This window comes from Maylandia zebra, linkage group LG13, assembly GCF_041146795.1.
Source record: "Maylandia zebra isolate NMK-2024a linkage group LG13, Mzebra_GT3a, whole genome shotgun sequence".
Lineage (NCBI taxonomy): Eukaryota > Metazoa > Chordata > Actinopteri > Cichliformes > Cichlidae > Maylandia > Maylandia zebra.
In genome coordinates this window covers 17,431,678-17,446,612 of record NC_135179.1, presented here as the reverse complement: position 1 = coordinate 17,446,612, position 14,935 = coordinate 17,431,678, and the positions used below count along the sequence as shown (strand labels likewise).

General features: G+C 39.9%; 1 protein-coding gene across 2 annotated transcripts in view; it reads left to right on the top strand.

The window, feature by feature from the left end:
- parga (poly (ADP-ribose) glycohydrolase a) overlaps window positions 1-13,924 on the top strand; it is a 28,295-nt gene extending 14,371 nt beyond the window's left edge. For both annotated transcript variants that reach the window (XM_004551695.6, XM_004551694.6), the window contains exons 10-18: window positions 2,225-2,304; window positions 2,398-2,458; window positions 2,920-2,995; window positions 6,058-6,205; window positions 9,957-10,035; window positions 10,128-10,236; window positions 10,779-10,884; window positions 11,983-12,111; window positions 12,709-13,924. In XM_004551695.6, the coding sequence (XP_004551752.2) occupies window positions 2,225-2,304; window positions 2,398-2,458; window positions 2,920-2,995; window positions 6,058-6,205; window positions 9,957-10,035; window positions 10,128-10,236; window positions 10,779-10,884; window positions 11,983-12,111; window positions 12,709-12,890 (970 nt within the window). In that variant the 3' untranslated portion in view covers window positions 12,891-13,924. The remainder of the gene's footprint in view (window positions 1-2,224; window positions 2,305-2,397; window positions 2,459-2,919; window positions 2,996-6,057; window positions 6,206-9,956; window positions 10,036-10,127; window positions 10,237-10,778; window positions 10,885-11,982; window positions 12,112-12,708) is intronic.
- Window positions 13,925-14,935: the final 1,011 nt, after the last annotated feature.

Below are 14,935 nucleotides of genomic sequence, written 5' to 3'. Positions count from 1 at the left end.
CAATATAACTTGATTTATGCATCTTAGACTATATAGACAAAGTACTGGTCACCTACACATCACATCTACAGGAGCTGCTTGACAGTGGAAACTTATGCCATGAAGCTTCTGCCGCACAGTTTTTGTACTAATGTCAGTGCCAGCGGAGGTTTGCACTGTAGTTACTGAGTCAGCAGAGTGTTGGGAACCACTTTGCGCCCCAGCACTTGGTGATCCCACTCTGTAGCTTTACATAGTCTCCTGCTATCTGCATGAATTCCTAAATATTTCTTGTTGTTATAGTATTATACAGCAAATAACTCCCTCCTCTAGTTCAGAGTATTATGCATCTGCTCTGTCTTTAAGGTTCGATAGAATTATTTTACAAATCCTGTCATCCTACTAATTATCTTTGATTTGGTCCATATAACCTTCAGCTGCCTTATTTTATCTAAACCATAATTGCACTTTCAGTGTCATCTGTTTGAGGGCACGATATCTGTGTCTGTAATGATGTAAGTATTGATTTTAGTTGCAGCGTTGGCTGTTTCAGACCACTTGGGTCTGCCTTCACTGTCAGTATTTCTGCCTAGAGCAAAATACAGGAAAGGCCAAGAGAGGGGGAAAAAAGTCTTTGTGTTTCTGAGGAAACGAGACGAGACAACCGCTGCAGTCTAAAATGGGTCCTGGATCGTTACACGCCCTCCCCTTCTCGCAGTAATTGAGGGAGTGTCCGTCACTTAGCTTATCGGTTACACTAACGCTCTGTCTTGGGCAAACAGAGCAGCAAGCAATCTGCTGATTGCTGTTTTGGCAGAACTGTCGAGATTTGTCCTCTGTTAAGTGATGGATAGATTCAAGGAAGAGGATAGAAAGCAGAAGACTTGTCATTTTATGGCTTGTCTTTTCCTGGGTTTGAGAAGAAAATGACATAGGGAATTCCAATAACAGTTTGGTCAACAATGAAGGCTCATTAGTAAGAAATAAATACCCGTTTTTGTTTTTAAGTCATTGTGAGATGGTCTACCTTGTTTGCAAGAAAATAGCTGAACAGGTTATGGCAAAACTGTCAGAAATATTGTCTCCATATGCACTTTATGCAGTAGGTACGGTTATAGACGACAAGAACCAACTAATTACTGTCCTTAAATGAAAATTGCTGCAGTATATTTTGTAACAAAATCCTTCATAATTAGTAGTCCTTCTTTCTCAAGTGCGGTATAATTTGTGGCTATACTGTAAATCCCACTGTAATTTACTTGTTTCACTTACACTTTCTCATAGTAATGTTGTCCTCCAGGATACATTATGCCAAATTAACACTGACTAAAGGAACTGATGGGGTGAAGGGGTTCACAGAGGATGAGTAAGGTGCTGTGTAAGAAAATAGTGTAGAGAAAACCAAAACTGACATGAAAAAATTATCTTAAATAAATAGCTTTTTTTTCTTTACTCACAGTAAGGCTTTTAGCAAATTACCTTTTCATTTAATTTGTTCCCTCTGTTTTTATTTCTTTACCGGTCTGAGCAGAAAGTGGTGGGAGGGAGAGATGCTGAACTATGGTTAGTCATCAGCTTAGGTCGCTTTTAATGGAGGGAGTGTACTAGAATGGGGGTGATTTAAGCTTTCCATCCAATGCTCTCTCCATCCCTCCACCCTAGTTTAATAGTAACTGAAAAACTGAAACGGGGCCTCAGGCAGTGCCGTTGTATGAAGGATGAGGGTAGATGGGAGAGACATCATGCCAGTTTGAAAGCGTGACTTCACTCATGTTCCTGTTGTGCAGTGAGCTTTAGATAATAAATGAGTGAAACATTAATGCCTCTCATCTTCTAAAATGTAACACATTATTTAATGTCAAAAATACAGGTGCTATTATAAAGTTTTGGAACTTGCCCCATAAAAATCTAAAATTAGACCTGAATTAGATTTGGCTTCATGTTCCATCGTAGATATTCTGGAAAGGTTATGCTTTCAGCATTGCTGTGGAAGTGTTGCTGTGATGACTTGCACTTCTACATCCCCTCCCGTTGGTCTACTGGATAGTTGGATGGATAGCACAATGCCAAGTGTCACCATTCAATTTGTTTGACTGTTTATATGCCTGAACGGCATACAGACACTACTTTGAAGGGGAGACACTGTACATTTTACTCTTTTTTTCAGAAGTTGTATAAACCTTTTCATGTAGTGTTTTAAATTAAGTGTTTTTTAACTCAGACATGCATTTTCTTTTGGTTTCAGGTTGTTTGAAGGTCCTTCACCAAGAAAAATTGAGAAATTGAAAACTCTGCTGTGTTACTTCAGGAGAGTTACACAGACTAGTAAGCAATGAAAATAACTAACATAATGTTGTAGAAGTTGTTGCGCTTCCCTGTCTTTCAGTTGAATAACCTTTTGTCTGCTTTATTTTTAAGCACCCAAGGGTCTTGTTACATTTACAAGACAAACACTAAACAATCCACCAGACTGGGAAAGGTAATAATTACTTCTCTGGTTCCTTATGAACATAATAAACTAATGAAGTGCATTTAAAATAAATTATCTTGCGATTCATGGCATACTCTGTCCAAAACAAATAGTATATTCTGCATTCTGTGAAGGCATATAATTGTTGTAGGGGAGTAATTGTTATTTTAACAGGAAGTAAAACCCTGAAATTCTATCAAAGTTTCACTAAATCTTTCCTGAATAACTCTGAAGTGTGTTGATTTTGTCTGAGTGGGATAGTGACCATCAACTCCTCATAGCTTCTTTGGTGCTCATGTGCACAGATAATTGCCATTATATAAATTCCTACAATGAAAGTAGTAGTAGGACAGTGTTTTTAAAGGGTGGATTTGAAAGAGTAAAGGGCCCCAATGTGGATGAGAAGTCCACATGAATGTTGAAGTGTTTGTAATCGTTGGTTTTTTTTTCTCCCCTTTTTTTTTGTCCAGCTCTCAGACTCAGCTGACACGCCTGCATATCACTTGTGAAGGGACAATTGAGGAACATGGATATGGAATGCTCCAGGTAGGAATGTTTTACCACACACTAAGCACACAGTTTTACCTCTGACTTCAGTAATTAAATACTTTCATGTCATCCATGTCTTGTTAAAAATATCCAAAGCACTTCTTAACAGCATCTTTTCTCTTTTAATGTGAGAATTTTAATTTTAAATACAAATAGTATTCTGCAGTTTTTTACTGTGGTTACACCTAATGAGTATGATTCTGTCAATCAGTCTATTTTTCTTGCTTAAAAAGTAAAAATATGACCTTCAGCTTTAAACCAGTTGTATGATTTTTGTGCATATCAATGCAAGTTATTGAATCTCTGTCTGCAGTGACTCACCCCATCTTCTTACCCCCCTTGTTGTTTCTGTGTAGCTGCCGCATTTATTTTACTCTAGTTGACAGCTGATGTATACACATGAGTAGCTCCGAGTGGCAAGGGTGGAGGAGAGGACCCTGGAGTGGGGGATGAGGGAGAAGGAGGCACACAGAGACAAAGATGACGTCGGGGATCCATCTCACTGGGGTGACCCAGTGAGCTTGGAGTCCTGTAGGTGGATTGATGGCTACCTCAGCAGGCTGGATATTGGTTGTGTGTTGAGTTTTGATAGGGCAGAGCGAGCTGTCATCCTGTCGGGAGGTGAGATTGAAGGGTGGGGGGTGAGGTTAGGGGTAAACCAGTGAAGGTGAGGAGTTGAGTGGCTGGTTAGAAAACATACACAAACCCACTGTCACACAGATTGACGTAGCTGTGGGCCACTGAGCAGAACCTTCACCCCTGACAAGCTGTTTAAATATCCGCATTGTGATTTGAATGGGATGTTCTCTTATGCGTGCCACAAAAACAAGATCTGGTCTTTCAAGGCATGAAGCTCAAGCACCACACTGAAAATACTTCCCCAAAGAAGCATGAGTCCTAGAAATAAGCACAAACATATCGGTTATTGGTATGGATTTATCTTATTTCAACAAATCCCTGGGCTGTTTTTTAAAATTTTATTTCTTGGACTCTATTCAGTGTAGATCTTGAACTTTGTGGGTAACAGAGAGGATTTTGAAATGTGGAAAATGTCATTAATATCAGTCCAGACTAGGGATGGGTATCGTTTAGGTTTTATCCGATACCGGTGCCAAATCGGTACTTTTGAAACGGTGCCGGTGCTCAAACGGTGCTCAAACCGGTGCTTAAAGAATGGAAAAAACACAAACTTTGTCCTAAACCTCTCATGTTTAACTGTTTTCCACTTTTTCTTTGGTCATTTTAGCCTTTTTAGCCAGGGTGAAGGGAGTATCTGCCATCAAACAAGAGGACAGCCGCATGTAGCTATGATGATGTTTGCTAGTTCACCTTACATGCATTAATGTAATAACGTGGTTAGCCTACTCAACGTAAATTAGCTACTCACGCAGAGAAGAACGGCTGCTGCTGCCACCGTCATCCGTCATCATTTCTGCTACACTGGCAGGGCTAGGGGCCAGGACTCTCCTCTTCGTGTTTTTGGGGGATGTTGCATAACAGGTAACCCACCCGCAGTAGATGTGCTCGGTGTGAGGTCTCGCAGCAAGCTATCAAATACGGCGCATTTCTGGGCTTTTAAAAAAAACGCTATGCGTCACCAGGTGTTTCATCGGATTTCAGGTGTTACCTCCTTTGACAGTATCACAGTATCAGCTTAAAGCACTTGTTGCTGCTGAGTTTGCATATTTTGCTGTGAAGTACAGCCAGACTTTGACCGCTTCGCCTTGGACATTTTTAATCTGTAGCTCTGCTCTAACAGAACGTACGTACCTGGGCCCGCCTACTATCCTCGGAAACGTAAAATGATTGGCTAGAATCTAAAGTGTATCACAGATCAGGGAAAAAAAAGCACCGAAATAATGTGCGCTGCTTTTCGGTCTGGTTACTACCGTTTATGTCAGAACCGGTACCCATCCCTAGTCCAGACTGTTATTTTGGTCATTTCATATCATTATATATGTATTTTTTTTAGCTGGATTGGGTTGAAGTTTTTTAAGACTGAAAAACATGGTCATGTGACTGCAAAAGAAGCCTGACTCATCACCACTCCACCACCGTGCTTGACATGGTTTGAGGTGTTTCTGCTGAGAAGCTGTGTTGGTTTCATCAAACATCTCCAAAGGACATTGTTCAAGAAGTCTTGGTGTTTGTTCAGATCCAACTTGGCAAACCTACACTGTGCTGCCATGTTCTTTGCAGAGAGAGAGAAGAGGGTTTCCCTTGGCAACCCTTCCATACTATTGTCTTTTTCTAATTGTATTGTCATGAACTTTCATTTTTAACATGGTAGCTGAGGCCTGTAGAATCAGAGCTGTAGCACTTTTCTTTTCTTTACCTGACTGTATATTGATTCTCAGGGTTTGTGACTTTAGATTGTGACACTAGGAGTTGGTGTCAAATTGGTTTGGTTGTAGTTTTTGACATAACTCAAATATGTTGTTCAGTCTTAAAAATTTCAGATGGACAAGTCCTTTACTTTTAGTAAGTTATAAAAGATGCAACTGGATAAAATGCAGATAAAGTTGGCAGACTGCTGAACAGCAATGACCTTTTATTGGCCGGTTCCTTTTTCTCTTTGTTGAATAAACACTGAATAGATAATGAATAGTGAGGCCTCTTAGAAAATGAAAACTCAGACATGTGGGAAATCTGCACACATTCATGCACTGTAGATTTGAAGTACATCTTTAGACTTCATGGGTTGTGTTCTGTTACAATTTCCTGATTGGATTATTTCCATGCAGGAAGGATCATTGCGATGATCTTTATAGATTTATCTGATATAAATGGCCACAGTGGACAAAAGGATAGATAATGAGACACTAATTGAAGTATTTGTTTAAATAACAGGAGTGACAGTGACAGAATTTCACAAATTCTCTCATTTATACTGATAGGTCAAAGGGCAGTATGTCATACCGTACATGTCATGTCATGCAACAAACCAAATAGAAATCTGTATTTTTTTAAATAAATGTTAATTTCAAGTTTGAGGCCAAACAAATGTCCTTCTTTTTTTCTTTTCTTTTTCTTTTTTTTTTTTTTTTGTATTTCACTAGGCGGACTTTGCCAACAGGTTTGTAGGTGGTGGAGTCACAGGACATGGACTGGTCCAAGAAGAAATCAGGTTCCTTATCAACCCTGAACTCATTATCTCTCGCCTCTTTACTGAAGCTCTTGAATACAATGAATGCCTCATCATCACAGGTGTGTAGTTTCTTTCTTTTTCTCACACAAACATATGTATTTTTAAGTCTTGAGGCTTTGATTTGTATGACATTTTTACTGGGAACTTGATCACTGCAATCTATTTTTTTTTTTTTTTTTAGTTAAAGAAAAAGTGATTTCATGTTTTGGGGTTGTTTTCAGATGGATAAGAAGGTTGTCTCCCTGCTCTTTCTGCCTGGGGAATGGGTCCTGACTTTTGTTTGTGCTTACAGTATGTGCTGAAAAGTTTTCTTGGAGTCACTGAGCAGGACGCTGTAAGAGTCACCATGTGGGGACTTTGTCGTCCTCCAGGGGATCTCCATGCTCACCTGGGCAACAACAATGAGAGCCTGATGAGCATGATCCTCCGGAGAGTCCATTTATTAGTTAGAACCTCTGATTCAGAAGGAACAGTGTGGTTTCAACCTGGTTGTCAAACACTGGAAAAGGTCTTGATCATCTCAAGGGAGTTTGACTAACGGTTTTCCCTGGGATGTCCTGTGGGATGTTTTTCAGGAGTATTGTGTATTTGGACTCTTGTTTTGGGCTATAGCTAAGTGAAAGCATGCTATGCATTGCTGCCACTTAGTTGGGCTTGTTTGTGGTGGGGTTTGGGCTCTGCCAGGTCTGCCCTTTGTCACTGGTTGTCTTCATAACTTTCATGGGTAGAATTTTGAGGCATAGCCAAATAGCGGCTTGTCTCTAGCTTGAGGGCCTCAGAATCACCTCTTTGCTTTTTGTGAATGAGGTGTTTTTTTTAATTCAATGACTAATGGCCTCCTGGTCATACTGGACTGGTTTGCAACTGAATGTGATATGGTGGGAATGAAATTGGCAAGTCAATTTTGAGATAGTAGTTGTTGGCTGGAAATGGGTGGAGGGCTCACTCAGTGCTCACTCCACTTGCTGTCTCGAGTAGAGGAGCTGTGCAGCGTTCGGTACAGTGTGATCTGTGGTGGTGGTGAAGAGACGGCAAAGCTATCAATTTACTGGTTGATCTACATCCCTACTCTAATAATTCAGTAGCTTTAGCTAGTGACTGAAAGAGTAATTTTGTGGACATAAGTGGGGGAAGTGAGCTTCTTCCGAAAGGGCTCTCCTATAAAGATAGGATGAGGAGTCATTTAGGAGGGGCTCAGTATTGAGCTGCTATAGTACCTTTACATATCAAAGGACATGGTCGAGGTGGTTTAGACATCTGACTAAGATACTTACAGGCACCTTCTACAGGTATCGCCTACCAGGAGAGGATGTGGCGGAGTCAGGACGTGCTTGAGAACTTACATCTGTTGGTTGGCTGTTGGTGTCCCCCTTCTATACCGCCTTTCAGAGCTTGAGGAGGTGGTTAGGGAGAGGAAAATCTAGAGTACTGATCCTGCAACATAGAAATATTGTCATAAAATGGATGGATAGATGGATAGATAGATTTATTGATTGTGTAATAATACTTGAGTATCAATGCAAGCTGTCCCCTTATGTAATGTACATGTACTGGATTATTTCAAGTAGAAAGTAAACACTATTACAAAACATATAGAACCACTAGACACTGATATATGGTGTAACCAGACTATAAATACTCTACATTTAATTTATCTTCATGCCATGGGGTATATAGGCTATTATTTGGCAATTATTCCTTGGTATTGTGTTGGCTTTCCTCTTTCTCCAATAGAAACTAGACACATCTATGTATCTCCCATGCCTTTCTAGTATTACATTTTGGTTCAAACCGGTGTTTCGTCCATCACTGAGTTATTTTCTCCTGTTCATTGAGCTCTTTGTGTTTATTGGGCTCCATTTATTTTTGCCCTCATACTTCCTTCCAGTCCGAAGGTAAATCCATTGCATTGATTCAGATGGGACTGCTTGGTTATCCTTCATTTCTCCCAAGCAGAATTGCTCTATTTTTCAACCTCCAACTCAGTGTTTCGGTTATTCTTTCCTCTCATTTGCCTCCCTCTTGCAATTCTGGTCATCCTACCTTTTCTTTTTTTCTTTTCCATGCCTCACATCTCGACAGTGTCAACAGAAAGAAGTATGTGCAGATTAAGATATGCAGACGTGTGGAAAAAATATAAACACTTACTTTGTTTTACTGTTTTGATGCTTTTATTTCATAAAATGATCATTTTGAGACATTATGCTGTTTGATAAATTCATCTTTTTGGCATGAGAATATATCTTTTTGACTTAAATCGCTCAAAAATGCCTGCTATTGATTGATTCTGTTTTTTTGTAACGTGACACAAATCTGAAAAAAATTAAAATACATTTGCATTGTCGGATGTCCCTCGGCATACTTTATATGCTTGTTATTTTGGTCGGTTGAAAAGTAGAAAAAACAAATAGGATGACGTTCATGCTGCTGGACCACTTTACCAAAGAAACACACACAATGGAAAAAAAAAAAACGAACTCTGTCAGCAAGCCAATCGTTGTCTGTTTTTATGTGGCGCCATGTTGTCTTCCTTGAAATTCCTATCTCTCCCCAGTGACCTTCAGGTGGTTAGTCACTGTCCCCCTCTTTCCCTCCCCTCATAGTGCTTCCCTCCCTCTTCCATCCTCCTCCTCTCCACTTAACTTTATTACATTTGGACAGAAAAGAATTTATAGCCCAACTAAGGTCATTGCTGCACTAATGGAATGGGCCAGTTATGCCATAGATTCATTAAAATCTTCAGTATTCCTTGCACGAATGCTGTGTTTCCTCTTAAAGTCCCATTTCTCTTGCTAGACTCTTTTCTCTTTTGTCGAGTTGATCATATTTCTTCATCTTTAGCGATGCCCTAGCACAAGTCTTCAAGTGCATCTGGAACTTTAATGTCAGAGTACTTGTAAAACAAAACTCAAGTCTAAGTTTGAATGCCCACTGGCGTTTTACACCGGAAGACAAGGTCTGCGATGCAATCTCCTGATGGACGTCAGCATAGCGGGATGCCATTATGGGCGGTTGCCAGACTGAAGTGGCTCAAGGTGAATAGAGAGGAGGAAGAATTTTGGTGGACACAGTGATATGGGCAGCCTGTTCTTTGACGTTAGGAGTCGCTGGTGTTGTGGAAAGCACTTTAATTGCAGTGCTGGACCTGCAGTGGCACAGTATCCTTTAAAGCAACTGCTCCTTTTGTTTGCACAGCCAGTGCCTTACTAGAAAACGCAATTTCTGTGGAAACCAAAAAAGTTTTATATGTAATGCAGAAAAAAATGTACATTAAAAATTTTTTATTAAATATTTGCAAAATTATCCATAATTGCTGGTTTTTGTTCTAGTGGCTTCTGCCCATTAACTTAAGAAACACTTTCTCATACTCTGCTCATACAACTTTAGTTCACATGTTTAACTTCTACTCTTCAACAAAGTGTAATATAACCACATCATTCCTAATGTATGGAGCCTTTAAGGGGCAGCCTTTTCAGAAAGAAGCATAGGTGTATTATTCTAACCCTTAGGACATAACCCTAGGTGTTACAAAGGACTCAATCTCTTAAAAACACGGGTGTGTCAGTAATTAATTTTTGCTTGTTCTGTTCTTACATTTTCTCCCAGTTGTAGCTCAAAGCTTTTCATTTAAAACCCCATAGCAGATTACTTATTAAATCAGTGTGCTTTATTCGTGACAATTCAATATAAGCTGATACTCTGTATGCTCATGTGGAGCATAGAAAGCGCTAAATTTGATTTTAGAACCTGCTGTGTGCTTTGACTGCTGAGCAATGAGTAATATTGTATTTCCCTTGTCTTATACTGCAGGAGCTGAACAATACAGTAAATACTCTGGCTATGCTGAGAGTTACAAATGGGTGGGTATCCACAAAGACGAGACACCCAGGTAATTTTTTCTCTCCCCTCCATAGGATTATTTTTGTGTTTGTTGGTACTTGTGCTGATATTTTAAATGTAAAATCTTTCTTTCATTCCCAGGGATGACTGGCAGAGAAGATGTACAGAGATTGTGGCCATTGATGCTCTTAAATACAGGCACTTCCTGGAACAGTTTCTGCCCGAGAAGATGACCAGAGAACTCAACAAGGTGAGGGAAGATTTAGTTCAGCGGTTCTTTTTCCAAACATGTTTGTGAAAGGTGGCAAGAAACCTATAAAGTGCTGCTCTAATTTGTAGTACCTTTTTAAAGGTGTCAGTGCGATGGTGCCGAACACGGCCGATGTTATATTGTTTTTGATAAAATGTTCACTACCATGAGCTTTGACATTTTGTCTGGTACAGCTGCTAAAATCTAAGTGATATGTAAAACCGCTTAACTGCTAAATACTACATATCTCTCAATAGTATTACTCCCAATTTACTGCAGTTTTTTTCTTCACATGACTAAGAAAAATATATATTATGCACTTTTTTAACTGACTTTTTTCTCTTCTCAGTCGAGTAAATGCTTTATTGCATATTTTTATATTTGCTTATGGTTCAGCCTGAGGGTTAACACTTGCCCCCACATTATACATTAATGTGATTTTAATTAATTTTAATAGACTCTGAGAGATCATAGAAAAGACTGTACTGTTTGTTTGTCTTCCCCACTCTTACATCCTTCTCCCTCTTTTGTTTTCGTTCCAGGCATACTGCGGATTCCATCGAAATAATGCCAACAGGAAGCACCTCTCTGCAGTGGCCACAGGCAACTGGGGCTGCGGAGCTTTTGGCGGAGACACACGGCTCAAAGGTATAATTGGATGATTTATGGCAACAAAATCTATAAACTAGGCTAGCATCTGTGTCACATTTCTTACGTTAAAAATTTAAGGCTGGATTCCCAAGACTGCAGTGAATATCAGTAGCTCAAACTTGATCACGGCATCTCCCAGTCAGTAGAGCCCCTGCTGAAGGACTTTCAGCATTTATGTAGCTAATGGTGTACGACAATTTCCAAGATGCTGTTTCTCTCAAGCCTCTCTAGTCAATTAGAAGCTCTCCCAGGGTGTCACTCTCCTGTCCCTTTTCAGTCTTTTATAGATCATCTGACACATTTATGTTTTCCATTAAATGGGCGATTGATTACAGAGAAAGACGACCATAAATCCAGCTGATGCTGGTCTCAGTTTGCTTACACAACATCAGTCTTCATAAGCAGGGAGACCCTTACTGTTGTTTTTTGGCCAATTGTGTGTTGGATGTGCAGAGTTTTCTGTATGCCTAAATTCATGGCGCATGTACCCTGTTTTTGCTGTGCACATCAGTGCTTTAAGGCTGTGCTTCTGGACTGTTGGATTTAAAACTGAAGCTGCTAATTTCCTCTGCAGCATGCTATGAATAGATCCCCTGGACTTCACATAGTCCCCGAGGATGATATTAGCTTCCGGGGGGCCCCGCCCATTAGCTCCAGTGTTAGCATAGTTGGTATTTTTGGAAGCTAATAACTGTATTTTACATGAAAGTCCAGGAGCTGACTTGAGATGTGGTATTTACATAACACTAGTCGGGTATTTTGAAGTAAAGATTACAGAGCTTTTGCAAATGATGTCATTAATCTGAACTGTATAACCATTCTGTTAAATATTTAAAAATCATGAAACCTAATTTGCAGGAGCTCAGAGACTGAATGCTGTTTACGAGGCTATTCTACCAACACTGGATTATTTACTCCACTAATACAAATTGCCACTCATGTTCTTTTATGCCACAGGCTGTACGTTATCTGGCTTATTGACCAATTATTTAGTCTGTCATGCTTTTCAGCGCTCAATTACACCTTTATAGTTTTATATTCTGGAATGTTGTCGCCTGAATTTTCGTCTTGAAATTCGCCTTCTCTCTTTTTCAGCGCTGATTCAATTCATGGCAGCAGCAGAGGCTGGGCGAGATGTGGCGTATTTCACATTTGGAGATGCTCAGCTGATGAAAGATGTTCATGAAATGCACGCTTTCCTCACCGAGAGTCGGGTCACCGTTGGTAAGATTCACACAAAAGACGTTTGTGGCTAAGCTGTGGTCACTCAGTAGAATTATTAGAAACAGGAACTTTTTGCTTTTGTACCTCAAGGGAGGTTTTCCTTCTTGGTGTCATTACAGTACTGTGTGTATAAATAACAGCACACACTCCATGGGTATGTTAAAGTACTCTACCATATGGGCCATCTCCCCGCTCCTCAGCCCATCCATTCAGCCTGAGCCGCAGAGTGGATTACTGCCTAAACTGGCCCCGGCCTCTTCCCTCTCCCTCTCTTCATTTTTCTTCTGTTGACATTTATTGAAGCCTTTCAGAGAAATTCCCCTCTAGCCATCCATTTCCTAAAGTGGAGCTACGGGGGGGGGGGGGTTGCAGTATGCGAGTGCGTATGTGCGCTTGCTTTATAAATGAGCCCGAGTACACCTTCATTTTTTTTTTCTTACCTGCTTGAGTGTCTGTTTCTCTCGTTCACGATTCGTTTGTGCTTTTGGTCCTATTCTCTTAAATCCCGTCTTCCTTACATGTTTCTTGACCGCGTCCCTTTTGTCTCTCCTCCACCTCTCTTCCCCTCTCTCCACCACCCTTTTTTTACCCTCACAGGGCAGCTGTACGACCTTTTAAACCAGTACTTCAACGAGGTGTGCAAGAATTGTCACACGACACGACCTGACGTCAGCCTCTACAGATTCATCTATGAGACAGTCTCTTCCCCAGCAGCCTCCGACACCTTGAACACTGCTAAGGATTCTGGGATGTCTCCTGTGACTTCAGACTCTCATTAACAGGAAAATAACTGTAACCTAATCTTACCTCCCTTCTCCTTTCACACTTTGTAAAAGAGGCAGTGTGCCCTTAGTATTGTGGTTACGGTCACTTGTTTTCCCTCCCTCTCTCTCTCACACACACACACACACACACACACACACACACACACACACACACACACTTTAAGTTTGTGATCCCAACATGCAAGCTATCAAAACACATTTCTGCCTTTCTCACTGGTGGTATTATAGGAATCTCATAGTACGGCACCAAATGTGGTGACTTTTTTCAGAGACTTATAGCAATAGTAAATCCTGGTTGCTGTTCTTTCTTTAGTCCAGATGTAATGTGGAGGGTTTGGTTTTTTTGTTTTTATTTTACACACTAAATACAAATATGCCCAAATATTCATCATATGCATGGTTGTGAACAAATTTCACCATTGATAATCCAGGACATGATAATCCTCCGTGGTTATCGTGTCTTGTATTGTGTTTGCTACACTTTCTGGATGAGTTGTGTTCTCTACTTACTGTACCCGGGCTATGGTGAGGTGCCTGAATGAGATGCCATTCTGTAGTCTATGCATGGGTAACATTTATTTATCAAATATTCTACAAATATATGCTGCTCTTTTATATCCTGTCTGATACCGAAGTGTAACATACATATTGTCCTTAAGGCATATTTTACTATGGATCACAACAATCAAAATGATCACTAGTAATGTAAATCATCTCAAATTAAACATACAGGAAATTTAAGCTCACAGTCTAGACGTTTCATTTTACTCTGAACAACTTCATTTGCTACATACAGGGGGATTGAATAAAGTTAAAATGGCACGAACAATATTTTTGTTATATGTTTTTACACAACATTTATTTTGGGGATCACGTTTTCTATTATTTACTGTGTTTTCTGATTGGCAGTGTGGATTCTATTTAATGGGTTTGGTTACATTAAAGCCTGTGAGTATTGCATAGAACTGTAATTTAGGCTTTTAGGTTGTACGTTTTATTATAATTTCTTAATAAAAGTATGACATGTATTTCTCTGCTCTGCGTTGCGTTTCCCTGCTCAAATAAACACGGTTCACTGAATAAAGTGATCGCCACAATGTGAAATTTAGGCGCAATGATTGAACCGAAAATTCTTTAAAGAGGTCGTTCTGTAGTGTAACATTATGTAGTTTCTATACATCAGGGTAATGTAATTATCCATCAAAAATAACAGATTTTGCTGCAATCTCGGGGCTTCGTCCAGTTTGGAACAGTGTCTTGGCACTGCACTTCACTGTCACTTAATTTCATGAAATCATACATTATTTAATCATCTGATTGATTTTTGTGATAGCACGTGTACCTAGGGCTTTCAGAAAAATTAAATTCCGCCTTCAAACATGCTGTATTAGATGAATTAGGGCTCCTAAATAACCTCATGACGTGGACTTCCATAAATGGTGTGTAGGCTTGGCTGGGGTAAGTGGATTACACATTATCTGCTTCTTCTGCTCTTTGTACTGAGGCCTGCATTGACCAAACAAGCTGCGGACTCACGCATAAAGTTAATTTGGTTAAGCAGATCTAACTGTCGATGTGAGCGTGGGTTACCTGGATGTGAACATTATTCAGGTTGCTGGTGCCTGCTGGATTTAATCAAACCACACTAAACATTGACTGAATTTGGCAGGCTGATCCTGCAAATGAATAACCTTAGTCAACAGAAATGATGATATAGTAAGACTGTTTTGTTTTCTTCTCTTTTCCCTTTTTTAATTCATCTTTATATATCACTAGAAATGGGTGTTTATGGAATATTCACTCCTTTCTGATTTTCACCACTGCAGACACAGACAGCCGCTCCGGTTTTGCCCAGTGTAGTGATGTAATCATTCTAAACGGGAAGTTATTTAACATCGAGCTTGTAATGTTACCCAGCGGCACAGGTCGTTTCATCAATGAACATTAATAATAACGTGCCAAAAAGCAACTGGTCTTCACTCCATCTCCGTCAGGCGGCAAAGTCACTGCAACAAAATGGCATTTCAGTTCATAATTGC